The sequence below is a fragment of the Portunus trituberculatus genome, chromosome 32 (assembly GCF_017591435.1).
Source record: "Portunus trituberculatus isolate SZX2019 chromosome 32, ASM1759143v1, whole genome shotgun sequence".
Taxonomy (NCBI): domain Eukaryota; kingdom Metazoa; phylum Arthropoda; class Malacostraca; order Decapoda; family Portunidae; genus Portunus; species Portunus trituberculatus.
Genome location: NC_059286.1, coordinates 8,351,514 through 8,367,398, shown reverse-complemented (window position 1 = coordinate 8,367,398; position 15,885 = coordinate 8,351,514). Strand labels below are relative to the sequence as shown.

Sequence of the window (15,885 nt, the reverse complement as noted above, 5' to 3'; positions counted from 1 at the left end):
TCCTTCTATTCACTCATTATCTTTCTTCTCTCATTCCCTTTCATATTCCTTTCCATGTCTTTCCTGCTTCATTCCTTCCTGCCCACGTTTCCTTTCTATTCCTTCTTTCCAGTTCCTTTCTCTTTCTGCTCCTTCATTCTTCTTCCTTTCTATTCATTCCTTCCTCTTCATGCTTATTCCTTTCATTCCTTCCAATCTGTTGCTTTTTATTATTATTATTATTTTTTTTTTGTAATTGATGTTTGAATTAAGAAGTGTTTTTGCATCTGTTTATTTAGTTTGATGAGGTTGACTTGATGGTTTCTTGCACCAGTCCTTGCTTTCTTATATTCAATTGTTCCTTTTGGTGTCTCGAGTAGAAAATTGAACAGTTCCCATTTGAATGAGCAACGTTTGCCACAGTGTTTGATAAGGGAGACCTGCTGGATTCTCATGTCACTCCTTGTATCAATCAGTTTGAAATTTCAGGGTCTCAAATAGAATGAATCAGAAAATATTTTACATGTGCTCAGAGTGTGATAAAGTAGAGCTCTGTTTGTTGGATTCTCATACCAGTTATGCCTCAGCTTGCTATGGCACCAGTGTTTTCCTTTCTCAAATAGAATAATAGTTAATGTTTAAATCAGAAAGTGTTTGGCATGTGTTCAGAGTGTGACAAAGTAGAACTGCTGGATTCTCTCACCCATTTATGCTCCCAGATTGCTATAGCACCAGTGTTTTCTTTCCTCAGCCCTCTGCCATGACTGCTGTGGTGGGGGAGTATGACTTTTCCCTGGCAGCCAGACAGGGACTCCTCACCACCTTTATTGCATCAGGGATCCTTGGCCAGGGCACTGAGAGGCACTACAAGTATCTGGCGGCACTCAAGAAGCAGGAGGTGTTTGTTTACATTGTTCTATTTACCCTGAAAAGAATAGTGTCTGTACCTCCGCATATCTCTCTCTCTCTCTCTCTCTCTCTCTCTCTCTCTCTCTCTCTCTCTCTCTCTCTCTCTCTCTCTCTCTCTCTCTCTCTCTCTCTTTTGTATTTTTCTTGTTTACCTTGCATTAGATTTTTTTTGAGTTACGTTAGGCAGGACACTCAGGAAGCAGGAAGTGTGTTTACAGTGTTTTGTTCACCTTGTGTAGCTCTGCTTGTACTTTATTTCTTCCATGTCTATGTCTTGTCTTGTGTGGCTTTGAATGCAACTGTTTTTGTATTGTCCAGGCTGCTGAGAGGCACTGCTGCACTGTACAAGTATCTGACAGCACTCAAGAAGCAGGAGGCGTGTGTTCTTGTTAGTGTCTTTAGTTGTGGTGCAGGGATAGTTCAGTCAGAGCTTGCAGTATCCTGTCTCTATGTCTATCTCTTATCCAGCTTGACTTTAACTTCATGAGTAGTAGTAGTAGTAGTAACAGTAGTAGTAGTAGTAGTAGTAGTTGTAGTAGTAGTAGTAGTAGTAGTAGTAGTAGTAGTAGTAGCAGTAGTAATAGTTTAGTTGCAATAGAAGTAGTCATTGTCATCCCATTAAACATCCATATTTTTCCTCATGCCTGAAAAATAGGAGTGACTTTTCCCCATTACAAACAATGCAAACAGATAGTACTTATTCAGTCGAGGCACTAACACAGTCCTTGGTGTTAGAGATGGTTGGGTGTGACAGTTAGTATTAGTGGAGGCACTAACACAGTCCCTGGTGCAACAGATGGGTGGGTGTTTCTGCCTGACTGAGGTGTCCCACGGCTCCAATGTGCGAGGGATGCGGACTGAGGCACGCTATGACCCTGCCTCCCAGGCCTTCATCCTCCACTCTCCAGATTTTGAGGCGGCCAAGTGCTGGGCGGGAAACTTAGGTGAGTGTGTGTGTGTGTGTGTGTGTGTGTGTGTGTGTGTGTGTGTGTGTGTGTGTGTTAATGCTTTAATTACTATTTGGCATGTTTTTTTACTCACTAGCCACTCGGAGACATTTTTCTTCTCCCACAGCCATAGAATTTCGTTAGTCATCTTTTTTTTTATGGTTTTTCTTTCGTCGATATTTCCAAAGATTTCATGCATTACTTCTGCTGTTTTGAATTGTTTTGCTTTCCTCCATCACATATTCTTCTACACCATCCATCAGTTTCCACACATACTATTCTTTCTGAAGCTACATTTAACCTGCTGCTTTTCACTTTTCACCCTTCTCATCTATCCTTTCTCATCTAATATTTCTATTCTCTACTTTTCTTTGCTATTTAGATCTAGTTTTACAGATTTTCTATTTCCACAGCCTTATCTTCCCCAAACAGCACCTAACAACCAACATTTTCTTACCCAAACAACATCTAACCACCTACATTTTGCCTTCTCTACAGCTAAGACAGCCTCACATGGTCTCGTGTTTGCCCAGCTGTACACTCCAGATGGCGTGTGTCACGGCCTCCACTGCTTCATTGTGCCACTGCGAGACCCTCACACGCTGCAGACCTACCCAGGCATTACCATTGTGGACATGGGGCACAAGATTGGCCTTAATGGGATTGACAATGGGTGGGTGAGGACTCTGGCATGCTGACACACTGGTACTCTGACTGCTTCATTCCTAGTTTTGTTTTGTTGTAGCTAAATAACTTAACATGACCTAAAATACCCTGCCTGTCTGTGGTTTAGCTGTGATGTAGGTTGGGAAAGAATTCATGCTGTTTTGAGGGTGATGAGGGTAGAAGTAAGACATGTGATAAATTTTAATGTACAGGGAACTCTTGATTTACATGTGTTTAATTTATGTGTTTTTGTTAATACATGAGCGAAAAATTGTTTCTTATGAGAATTACAAGTTTGTTTTACGCGAATTTTGAAATACGCGATGCCTCTTGGAACATATCTATCGTGTAAATTGAGAGTTACCCATATACGAGTGATTCACATGTATTGTTTTGTCTAGTGTAAGTAATTGCCAGAATTTATATGAGTATTAATGTTTCTTTCCTATTTTGATGCTTGGTAATGTATGAGTGAAATTTTTTGGAGTGTATTCTAAATCTAGAAAATAGCTACTCAGATCTAAAACTAAATGATTGGTATGAAACAAAATGCAATGTTTTAAACATCTGGGGTGTGAGCTGCATCTGTGTGTAATGTACAAATACAACACACAAGCTTTATAATTCTTTGATGTCGCTTGAAATGAATTCTTACATGACTCAGTTTTCTTCCTCTTTTCCCACTGTACGCTGGACAGGTGATACGCTCCATGTGTCCCAGTGTTTCCAGCTTATGCACCCTGCTGGACCATCACTGCTTTATTGCATCTCACTGGTTCTTACATAGACTGGAAGAGACATACTTTATTTGTTTACTTTATTTATTTCACTTCTCTTTTTTTGTGTTTTATATTAGAGATGCTCCAGTTTAGGTGTACAAGAAGCCAGAAAAAAGTTAGTGAGAAGACACTGGAATAAAATTAGTAATCAGGCTGGTGGTGATGAGTCAGTCTACTTCTTTTGGTCTTTAAATAGAGAAGTTCAGTAAACTAATTCTCTCTCTCTCTCTCTCTCTCTCTCTCTCTCTCTCTCTCTCTCTCTCTCTCTCTCTCTCTCTCTCTCTCTCTCTCTCTCTCTCGTTAGAGTGATGATGTTTGACCACTACTCAGTTCCTCGGGAGAACTTACTGAACCGTACTGGTGACGTGACTCCTGACGGTACCTACGAGACGCCCTACAGGGACCCCAGCAAGAGATTTGGTCTGTTGTTGTCCAGTGCACTCCTGGCCACCTCTCTTGAAATGCTTCTTATCCAACTCTATATATCCATTTCTTTTGATTTATTTGCCCTCTACCTCTCCTTTTCCATCTCTCTTAAGTCATATATATTACCTTTCCTCCTCCCCCCTTTCCACTTCTCCTTTCCATGTCTCTTAAGCCATATTTACTCCCTCTCCTTTTCCATCTCTTCCTCTCCACCTCTTCTTTCTTCCCCTCTTCCCATTCACCTCCTCTCCTTTTCCATCTCTTAAAATACATTTACTCCCTTTCTTCCTTTCCCTATTCACCTCTCTTTTTCCACTTCTCCCTATCCATCTCTCCTTTCCCAGCTCTCTCACACCATATCTATTTTTTTTTTTTTTTTTTCTCTACACCTCCACTTCCACCTTTCCAGAGGGAGTGATGGAGTTTAAGAGGGGGATCCAATTGAGATTCTCTCTATATCAAATGCCACAGAAATTATAGGGTTTCTCTTGTAGATAATTTAGTCTTGTCACTAGAACCATAAACTCACCCACAGAAATTATTAATGTTTCTCCTGTAAATGCTGTAGTTTTGTTAATCTGTCACTAGAACCATAAACACACTCTTTAAAACCTATGTAACCTAAACTGAAGTCTTTTAAACATAATGGAGGTACAATGTGGAAGTGTTTAAGGATACTGTACATCTTCAGGTCATCATAACACTTGTGCAATGCATGCCCCTCATAGCTCACTCCCTCAGGCGCCTCGCTGGGGAACCTGTCTGTGGGGCGAGTGGGAATCATAGGGTTTGGCGTGGTGTACCTCAGGAAGAGCATCACCATCGCTATCCGCTATTCAGCCGCACGGAAGCAGTTTGGGCTAGCGGATAAGGAGCTGTCTGTCATTGAATATCCACTACAGGTAAGGGTGTGTGTGTGTGTGTTTATTTATCTAGTTGTATTTACCTAGTTGTGCTTTACTGGAAAAGAGCTCTGCTGGTGTTGTCCTGTCTCCATATTCAAAATCATTCAGCTTAGCCTTAAATTCAGGAATATTTTTTGCTTGAACCACTGTTTCATCCAAAAATGTTCCATATTTCTGTGCTTCTATTTGGGAAAACTATATTTCTTAATGTCTCTTCTACATGTGGTGTTTTTCAATTTCTTGCCGTGTCCCCTTGTATCTTTTGAGTCCCACACCAATAAGTCTTCTTTGCCTACTTGGTCCATCCCCTCAATGCCCTGTATATAGCAAGTGTGTCTCCTCTTTCCCTCTTTTGTTGCAGTGTTGGAAGTTTGAATCTCTTTAATTTCTCACAAATTTGGAACCAATTTGGTTGTGATTCTTTGAATCCTTCCTATCTTCCTTACATCTTCTTGTATTATGTGGTGACCAAATAAGTGCAGCATATTCTAGTTTATGTCAAATCATATATTCTATTAATTTTTTCATCATCTCTTCATCTATGTAAGTGAATCTGTGTGTGTGTGTGTGTGTGTGTGTGTGTGTGTGTGTGTGTGTGTGTGTGTGTGTGTGTGTGTGTGTGTGTGTATTTACCTAATTGTAACATACGGGAAAAGAGCTATGCTCGTGTTGTCCCGTCTCCATATCTATTAATGTCCAGCTTTTTCTTAAAATCATGAATATTCCTTGCGTTGACCACTTCCACGTCTAAACTATTCCATGCTTCCACCCTTCTATGAGGGAAGCTATATTTTTTCACATCTCTCCTATAAGTGGCCATTTTAGTTTTTCCCATGCCCTCTCGACATTCTTTCATTCCACATACACAGATCTTCCCTATCCATTTTTCCATGCCAATCATCACTCTGTATATTGCTATCAGGTCTCCCTTTCTCTTCTGTTTTCCAGGGTCGGAAGTTGCATTCTTTTCAGTCTGTCTTCATAAGTCAAATCTCTTAAGTCAGGCACCATTTTTGTTGCAGCCCTCTGTACTTTCTCTAGTTTCCTTATGTGTTTCTTTAAGTTCGAGCCCACTGTATTGTTGCATATTCAAGCCTCGGTCTTATCATTGCAGTAATTATTTTCTTCATCATTTCTTCATCTAAATATCTGAACGCCACTCTTATGTTCCTCAATAAGTTCAATACTTCTCCAATTATTTTGTTTATATGTCTCTCTGGCGATAGGTCATTGGTAATTGTCACCCCAAGGTCTTTTTCTTCATGACTGGTTTTATGTCTTCATTTCCTATCTTGTACATACTCCTGATTCTTCTTTCACTCTTGCCAAACTCTATTTTCTTGCATTTTGTCGTGTTGAACTCCATTTGCCATGTACAGCTCCATTTCCATATTCTGTCCAAGTCTTCCTGGAGTAGTTCGCAATCTTTGTCACATCTCACTTTTCTTAACAATTTTGCATCGTCTGCAAATAGGCTCACATAACTGGACACCCCATCCACCATGTCATTTATGTAGACCGCAAACATTACTGGTGCCAACACTGATCCCTGTGGAACTCCACTCTCCACCAAGCCCCATTCTGATGGTCTGTCCTTAATTATTGTTCTCATTTCTCTTCCTACCAAAAGTCTTCCATCCATTTTAGTAAACTGCCATGCACTCCTCCTACCATTTCAAGTTTCCAGATCAGTCTCCGTGTGGTACCTTATCAAAGGCCTTTTTAAATCCAGATATATTCCATCAGCCCAACCATCTCTTTCCTGTATTACATCTATCACCCTCGAATAGTAACATATCAGGTTTGTCGTGCATGAACGCCCTTTTCTAAAACCAAATTGACACTCACAAAGTATGTCATTTTTCTCCAAGAAGTCTGTCCATCTATTCTTCACCACCCTCTCACACATCTTAGCTACCACACTTGTAAGTGACACTGGTCTATAGTTCAATGGGTCTCTCTTGTTACCTGATTTATAGATTGGGACAATGTTAGCTCTTTTCCAGTCTTGGGGCACTACACCTTCCCTTAATGAGGCATCAATTACTTCACAAACTTTTTCTGCCAGTTGCTCCCTGCATTCTCTTAAAATCCATCCTGATACCCCATCAGGTCCCACAGCTTTTCTCACTTCTAAACTCCCCATCATATTCTTGATCTCCTCCACAGTTACTTGAAACTCCTTCATAATCCCTTTCTGTTCCATTACCAGTGGTTTGTCAAAAGCAGTCTCCTTTGTGAATACCTTCCGAAAGCATCCATTCATAGCCTCTGCCATTTCCCTGGGATCTTCACTGCATACTCCATTTACTTCTAAACTTTCAATACTTTCTCTATTTTTGATGTTGTTGTTCACATGTCTAAAAAAGCCTTGGTTGGTCTTTACATTTATCAATTATATCCTTTTCTTGTTTCTTTCTTTCTTCTCTTCTAATCAACACATATTCATTTCTTGCTCTTTTGTGTGTGTGTGTGTGTGTGTGTGTGTATTTACCTAATTGTATTTACCTAATTGTAACATACGGGAAAAGAGCTATGCTCGTGTTGTCCCGTCTCCATATCTATTAATGTCCAGCTTTTTCTTAAAATCATGAATATTCCTTGCGTTGACCACTTCCACGTCTAAACTATTCCATGCTTCCACCCTTCTATGAGGAAGCTATATTTTTCACATCTCTCCTATAAGTGGCCATTTTAGTTTTTCCCATGCCCTCTCGACATTCTTTCATTCCACATACACAGATCTTCCCTATCCATTTTTCCATGCCAATCATCACTCTGTATATTGCTATCAGGTCTCCCCTTTCTCTTCTGTTTTCCAGGGTCGGAAGTTGCATTCTTTTCAGTCTGTCTTCATAAGTCAAATCTCTTAAGTCAGGCACCATTTTGTTGCAGCCCTCTGTACTTTCTCTAGTTTCCTTATGTGTTTCTTTAAGTTCGGAGCCCACTGTATTGTTGCATATTCAAGCCTCGGTCTTATCATTGCAGTAATTATTTTCTTCATCATTTCTTCATCTAAATATCTGAACGCCACTCTTATGTTCCTCAATAAGTTCAATACTTCTCCAATTATTTTGTTTATATGTCTCTCTGGCGATAGGTCATTGGTAATTGTCACCCCAAGGTCTTTTTCTTCATGACTGGTTTTATGTCTTCATTTCCTATCTTGTACATACTCCTGATTCTTCTTTCACTCTTGCCAAACTCTATTTTCTTGCATTTTGTCGTGTTGAACTCCATTTGCCATGTACAGCTCCATTTCCATATTCTGTCCAAGTCTTCCTGGAGTAGTTCGCAATCTTTGTCACATCTCACTTTTCTTAACAATTTTGCATCGTCTGCAAATAGGCTCACATAACTGGACACCCCATCCACCATGTCATTTATGTAGACCGAACATTACTGGTGCCAACACTGATCCCTGTGGAACTCCACTCTCCACCAAGCCCCATTCTGATGGTCTGTCCTTAATTATTGTTCTCATTTCTCTTCCTACCAAAAGTCTTCCATCCATTTTAGTAAACTGCCATGCACTCCTCCTACCATTTCAAGTTTCCAGATCAGTCTCCGGTGTGGTACCTTATCAAAGGCCTTTTTTAAATCCAGATATATTCCATCAGCCCAACCATCTCTTTCCTGTATTACATCTATCACCCTCGAATAGTAACATATCAGGTTTGTCGTGCATGAACGCCCTTTTCTAAAACCAAATTGACACTCACAAAGTATGTCATTTTCTCCAAGAAGTCTGTCCATCTATTCTTCACCACCCTCTCACACATCTTAGCTACCACACTTGTAAGTGACACTGGTCTATAGTTCAATGGGTCTCTCTTGTTACCTGATTTATAGATTGGGACAATGTTAGCTCTTTTCCAGTCTTGGGGCACTACACCTTCCCTTAATGAGGCATCAATTACTTCACAAACTTTTTCTGCCAGTTGCTCCTGCATTCTCTTAAAATCCATCCTGATACCCCATCAGGTCCCACAGCTTTTCTCACTTCTAAACTCCCCATCATATTCTTGATCTCCTCCACAGTTACTTGAAACTCCTTCATAATCCCTTTCTGTTCCATTACCAGTGGTTTGTCAAAAGCAGTCTCCTTTGTGAATACCTTCCGAAAGCATCCATTCATAGCCTCTGCCATTTCCTGGGATCTTCACTGCATACTCCATTTACTTCTAAACTTTCAATACTTTCTCTATTTTTGATGTTGTTGTTCACATGTCTGTAAAAAGCCTTGGTTGGTCTTTACATTTATCAATTATATCCTTTTCTTGTTTCTTTCTTTCTTCTCTTCTAATCAACACATATTCATTTCTTGCTCTTTTGTAACTTTCCCACTGCTTAATCCGTCTTTTCCTTCTCCACCTCTTCCATGCATCCTCTTTTCTTGTTCTAGCCTTTTCACATCTATCGTTAAACCAGTCCTGCTTTCCAACTTCTCTATGTTGTCTTATTGGTACAAATTTTTCTCACCTTCTTTGTATATTTTTATAAATTCCTTCCACTTTTCATTTGCTCCTTAGCACTCTTGAATTTCATCCAATTTGTCTCTTGAAAGAATTTCTTTAGGTTTCCAAAATCTGTCTTGGCATAATTCCATCTTCCCACTTTATATTCTTCATTTCTTCTAGATTTCTCTTCATCTATCACCTTGAACTCCAAAACTGCATGATCACTCTTTGCTAAAGGGCACTCCACCCTCATCTCCTCAATGACCATTGGCTCTGTACTAAAGACCAAGTCCAGTTTTGACGATGCTCCCTCTCCTCCAAACCTAGTATCTTCTTTGACCCACTGAGTTAACACATTTTCCATTGCCAGTGTCAATAGTGTATTTCCCCATGTTGTCTCTGATCCCTCCATTGACCAGTCCTCCTAACACACCTCTTTACAATTAAAATCTCCCATCATTATAGTTCGTGTGTGTGTGTGTGTGTGTGTGTGTAAACACATTTGTCAAGGTTCAACAAGCCACCCCTTTCCTTCCTTCACAACACACATCCTCATTACAGCAATGGCGTCTGTTCCCGTACATCGCAGCCACTTACGCAATGGACACCTTTGCCAAGACTTTCGCCAAGCACTTCTTTGAGTTCCGCATGGAGTCGCTGCAGCCAGAGGACAAGGACAGGCTGGTGAGGAGAGGCTTTGGGAAGGGTCACCTGCTTAGACTTAGGCCTTAACTGCTCTTTCTAGTATCAGCCTCTCATTGTGACTTTTCCGATGAGTGGCTGATACACTGACAAAAACATCTATTTTTTTATTGCATAACTTTTTTTCCTGTTCTGATAACTAATTCTAAGGGTCCTGTTACCATTGTTATTTCTTTGATTTCACTTGCATTATCTTTTTTATTGATCTTTGTCAGTCTTGAATTTGTTACTCTCTTCTGTCCTGATTACTAACGTTTGAGATCTTGTCTAATCACCACTCACTATTCCACCAATGTCACTTCATTACCTCTCTCAGGAAACACTTTTTAACACTATATTGCTTTCTTTCCTTCTCATCTTCCTCTGTCAACGAACACTACTTTTTGACACTAACTTTCTTTCTTTCTAGTCTGTTTTCACATTTTCCTCTATCAACGAACACTGTTTTTTGGCGCTAACGTTTTCTTTCCAATCAACCTTCACATTTGCATCAATTGTGGACTTGTTGCTCCATCCTACCATGATTACTAAACCTGAGAATCTTGTCTGTATCACCTTTATCACATTCCTCAATATCTTTTCTAGTGAAGGGGTCTGTTTTAATTAAGGCTTTCTCTTGCTTATACTTATGGTAAGTCAACTGTTCCCCAGGCACTGTTTGGCCAGGAGGTGCATGGCCTGTCCTCCGCTGGGAAGCCTCTGTCTGGGTGGCTGGCCCGAGACTGCATTCAGGAGTGTCGAGAAGCTTGTGGTGGACATGGCTACTTGAAATGTGAGTGATTTCTTTTGTCTTATCTTTTGTTTTGATAGGATCTTATGGTTTGTAATTGGGGTTTTATTTTATTTTATTTTTGGGATATTTTGTATGGGTGTAGGGGTAGTTTAATCCCTTCAGTACCATGACACATTTCTATATTTATTCTACTTACTATTTGTTGATTTTGTTTAGCGTCAGAAACTTATGCGAGGATTAAGATAGTGAAGACTATGGCCATTAATCTTCTGACCTCCTTAGACTTTCCCAATGTCAATAAAATCATTTAATCATACCCAAAATTCAAGGTAAATATGTGTCCTAGTTGTAAAAGAATTAACTGAGTCAAGTGGAAGTGATTAGATTTTTAGGAGTGTTTTTTGAGTTTTAGTGAAGTTGTTGGTTTTTTCAAGGTTGTTTTCATGATTCTAGTGATGGATTAACCCCTTCAATATTGGAACACATTTTCACCTTTAGATCTATGTATGATTTAACCACTTTATTGAAATTAGGAAGGGTCTATGGAAGTCAGGAGATCAGTTACTATTTCAATCCCCACATGAGTATCTGAAGCTGTATAGAATCACTAAAAAACAAGCAGAATGAATATAGAAACATGTCTTGGTACTGAAGGGGTTAACAGGATCATTTTTATTTATGTAAGAGGAAGTAACTGGCCAAGGGCAATATATATATATATATATATATATATATATATATATATATATATATATATATATATATATATATATATATATATATATATATAACTACTTAGTTGCCAATCCCCTTGCAGGTCGTAGAGAGTTAGCCAAAATAAATGGATAAATGTCTTGAAACCTCCCTCTTAAATGACACTATTAGGGTTTTCAAAGGTTTTTACAATTCCACCAAAGTGTTGAAGGATGCCCCATGTTGGTGGTAGTGTGAGAGACTGTTGTGGGAGTTAGCAAGGCCTTCAGGGATGCTGCATGGTTCCTGTGATGGCCTAGTACCCTCTAATGACAACTTGACTTCATTTAAGAGGGTGGTTTCAAGACATTTATCCCTTTCTTTTGGCTAACTCTTTTGGACTTGCAAGGGGAATGGTAACTAATTGTGCCTTTTTTTATGTTTTTTTGTTGCCCTTGGTCAGTTTTCCCTTCTTACATAAAAAAAAAAAAAAGATCCTGTCAGACTATCACAAGAATCACAAAAACATTGAAAACCCACCAATATCACTAGAACCTTAAAAACACTGCTAAAAATCCAATGACTTCCATCAGACCCAGCTAAACTACCACTACACCCATACAAAACAGCTTTCTCCCTCTTACATAAAAAAAATCTTGTTAGACCATCACCAGAATCACAAAAAACACCATTGAAAACCCAGCAACTTCACTAGAACCTTAAAAACACTGATAAAAATCCAATTACTTTCACTACACCCATAGAAAACTGCTTTCCTCTTTTACTTAAAGAAAAATATTGCCAGACCATCACAGACAGAATCGCAAAAACACCATTGAAATCCCAGCAACTTCACAAGAACCATAAAAACACTGCTAAAAATCCAGTTACTTACACCAGACCCAGTTCAACATTTGCCCCTGTCCTTTGGCTGACTATTTGCTTTGTAAAAGAGAGTGATGACTGAGTGGGCATTTTTTTCTTTATCTTTTTGGTTGCCTTTGACTAGTTCTCTCATCTTATGTATATATATATATATATATATATATATATATATATATATATATATATATATATATATATATATATATATATATATATATATATATAAAAGAATAATAATAATACCACTACAACCATAAAAGATAACTTTCCTCTCTTACATGTAGAAAAAAGATAAATAAATGTACTGGTGATGGCATGTGCTCTGTGGTGAGGTTAGGTTAGGTTAGGTTTCCCCTCTTACATAAAAATGTAAATATGTAAATATACTGGTGATGGCGTGTGTTCTGTGGTGAGGTTAGGTTAGGTTAGGCGCACTATGTACCACATGACTTTTTTGCAATTGAAACGCTCGATACTTTCTGCGCTCTGTACTTCCATGCACAGTACCTACACCTGTGTATTGGTGATGGCTTGTGCCTTGTGGTTAAGTTAGGTTAGGTTAATTTTGTCCTCATATAAATAGATAAGTGCAGTGGTGATGGCATGTGTTCTGTGGTGTGCACAGGCAGTGGTCTGGGCATGCTGCGGGACGACAATGACGCTAACTGCACTTATGAAGGCGACAACAACATCCTACTGCAGCAGACTAGCAACTGGCTGCTCGGGGTGTGGGCCAACAGGGCTGATGCTGCTACCTGTCTCTTCCCCATGCACACCACGGATTACCTGCAGCACGCCGACCACCTCCTCTCCCACCCATGGACGACCTCCCCCATCACTCCACACTCCACTAACAAGGGTCAGTTGTAATGTTACTTTCTCTATTCTTTTATTTTTATTTCCTTTATTGATAACCTAACCTAACTTCACTCAACTCCATTAATAAGGATGAGTTATGTTTTATTTTTGTTTTATTTATTTATTTTTTATATAGATAACCTAGCCTAACCTAACCCAGTCTCACTTCATTAATAGGGATGAGTTTTAATGCTACTTTTATTATTTTCTTATTTCCTTTAGTGATAGTCTTACATTTTCCTCTCATATTTCTACTTTCTTTTCTCTTGTTATCCTGCCATATTATCATTGCACACTTCTGTCACCCTGCCATCTTCACATCTCACCATTGTTCACTGTGTGTCTCCAGTGTCTTGGTTGTCAGTGGTTTTGTTTCTTATTTCCTTGTCACATCTACATTACTTTTCTCTCTCACTATCCTCATTGATTTATAACACACAAGTACTACTACCAGTTATCTCCTCTATATCTCCTTAGCATTTTGTTTCTCATTGTTGTATTGCTTTTGTTTTCTTTTATTTTTCTCATCCATGCTGTTTTTTTTCCTTCTCAATATCTTTGTCTAATTATTATTACTGCTACATTTCCCTGACAGAGCTGGCAGTGTGTGTTGCCTTACAATACAGTGGCCCAGTATTGTTCATGTGTCTTGGGTTAGGGAGAGGCAATGCTTACATACCAATTTCTCCCTGACAGAGCTAGTGAGTGTGTGTCGCCAAGCCCTGCAGTGGCTGGTGTGCTGGTTGTGTCTCCGGACCAGTGCTGAGTTAGACGCCCGCACTGCCTCAGGACAAGACCAGTTCACTGTGCGCAACAACATTCAGGTCTATCTGGCCCACACTCTCTCCCTGGCATATGTCAAGGTAGGTCTGCTCTTGCCTCCTTAGGTTAGACAGATTTATGGGTGGGGATGATGATCAATGGTGAGTCTCTTTTTGTAGAGGGACTGCCATGTGTTAGAGTGTGTGTGTGTGCATGTGCATTTTAATCTATATATGTAATTCTTTCTCATTACTTTCATACATTAGCTTCCCTTCCCTCAAGTGACAGTGGTGTTGATATTAGTGTGCAGTGGGTGGTGTTGACTCATCCATTACTTTCTGGTTACTTTCATTCACCACCTTTCCCTTTGTCAAGCCAACTCATTGTTATCAAACACCCGTGACATTAATGATGATGGCAACATTGATATCAGTATTGTGTTGCACCAAGTGGTATTGATGTATTCTTATGTGTGTGTCTGCCTCAGTCTTTTCAACCTTTTCTTTCCTTTCCTCATACCAACTCACTTTCACCAGACACCCCTGACAGTGGCAGTGGAAGTGTTGTAATGCAGGAAGTGGTACTGACATATTATCTGGTAATTTCACCCATTACCTTCCGACATTTTTCCTTTACCTTTCCTTCCCTCCGGGCAAACACTGATGGGAGTGATGGCATTGATACCAGTGTTGTGTTGCAGCAAGTGGTACTGACGTGGTTTGAGGAGTGGGCACAGGAGGCACCAGCCAGTCTGCAGCCTGTCCTATACCGCCTGTGTGCGCTGTACGGTCTCACCCAGATGGAGAAACACATGGTACCTCTTGTTGAAGGTGTGTGCCAGTATTGAATGCTGTTGGGTGGTGCAGCAAACACTCACCACCACAGCATAGGAGTCACACAACACCACATGCACTAGTGTGTGTGTTTTAGAGTAAAGAAAAGATTAGATCAGAATCATTTGGCAAATATATTAGAGAAGAAAAAGACTAAACTCAATTTTCATCTTTAGAAATACAGGAACTATACTAGACTCACTCTTCACCACTAACAAACCTACCACAGGTGGGCTGGTGGTGGACCGTAGCCTCATCACAACAGCACAGCAACACATCCGGCAGCTGTGTGGGGAACTGCTGCCAGATGCTGTGGCTCTGGTTGACTCCCTGGCACCTCCTGATTTCTTCCTCCACTCAGTGCTTGGCAACGCTGATGGCAAGGTGAGGAGTCTGTGTGTCTGTTTCTTGCTTGTTTATCTGTGATATTGTGTTAAGTGGTACAGGACAGTTTGATTTTATGTTCTGTACTATACTGCCTTCACAAGCTTGTGTGTTCACTTCATTGGATCTCATGCCCTAATATGAAAAAAAAAGAATTCACACACACACACGGTAGCTCAGTGGTTAGAGCGCTGGCTTCACAAGCCAGAGGACCGGGGTTCGATTCCCCAGCCGGGTGGAGATATTTGGGTGTGTCTCCTTTCACGTGTAGACCCTGTTCACCTAGCAGTGAGTAGGTACGGGATGTAAATCGAGGAGTTGTGACCTTGTTGTCCTGGTGTGTGGTGTGTGCCTGGTCTCAGGCCTATCCGAAGATCGGAAATAATGAGCTCTGAGCTCATTCCATAGGGTAACATCTGGCTGTCTCGTCAGAGGCTGCAGCAGATCAAACAGTGAAACACACACATACACAGGAGTAGTGTGGACCCCTCATAAAAAGAAACACATAAGGAAGTTGGAGAGACTACAAAAAACAAAAATGGTTCCAGAATTTGAAGGGATGACATATGAGGAGAGACTTAAGGCTATGGATCTACCAACCCTGGAACAAAGAAGGGAGAGAGATCTGATACAGGTTTATAAATTGATCAACGAAATGGACCAAGTGGATAATGAGAAACTGATCCTGAGAGAAGAATATGACATTCGAAGCACAAGATTGCATAGTAAAAAGTTGAGAAAGGGAAGATGTCCGAGAGATGCTAAAAAATATAGTTTCCTGCAAAGATGTATTGAGACTTGGAACAGTTTAAATGAAGAAGTAGAGTCTGCAACAAGTGTGTATACTTTTTAAAGTAAGATTGGAGACAGGGCTACATGAGCATAAAGCCCAGGCCGTGTAAAACTACAACTAGGTGAATACACACACACACAGAGAAGATGTCTGAGAGATGTTAAAAAATAT

General features: G+C 40.0%; 1 protein-coding gene across 5 annotated transcripts in view; it reads left to right on the top strand.

Annotated features, from left to right (window-relative positions):
• Nucleotides 1–15,885, top strand: part of LOC123512075 (peroxisomal acyl-coenzyme A oxidase 3-like) — a 97,508-nt gene that overhangs the window by 79,078 nt on the left and 2,545 nt on the right. For all 5 annotated transcript variants that reach the window (XM_045268264.1, XM_045268267.1, XM_045268266.1 and 2 more), the window contains 11 exons: nucleotides 731–877; nucleotides 1,685–1,832; nucleotides 2,334–2,508; nucleotides 3,585–3,700; nucleotides 4,448–4,608; nucleotides 9,633–9,755; nucleotides 10,425–10,545; nucleotides 12,710–12,943; nucleotides 13,639–13,805; nucleotides 14,405–14,534; nucleotides 14,767–14,921. In XM_045268264.1, coding sequence (XP_045124199.1) covers nucleotides 731–877; nucleotides 1,685–1,832; nucleotides 2,334–2,508; nucleotides 3,585–3,700; nucleotides 4,448–4,608; nucleotides 9,633–9,755; nucleotides 10,425–10,545; nucleotides 12,710–12,943; nucleotides 13,639–13,805; nucleotides 14,405–14,534; nucleotides 14,767–14,921 — 1,677 coding nt within the window. The remainder of the gene's footprint in view (nucleotides 1–730; nucleotides 878–1,684; nucleotides 1,833–2,333; nucleotides 2,509–3,584; nucleotides 3,701–4,447; nucleotides 4,609–9,632; nucleotides 9,756–10,424; nucleotides 10,546–12,709; nucleotides 12,944–13,638; nucleotides 13,806–14,404; nucleotides 14,535–14,766; nucleotides 14,922–15,885) is intronic.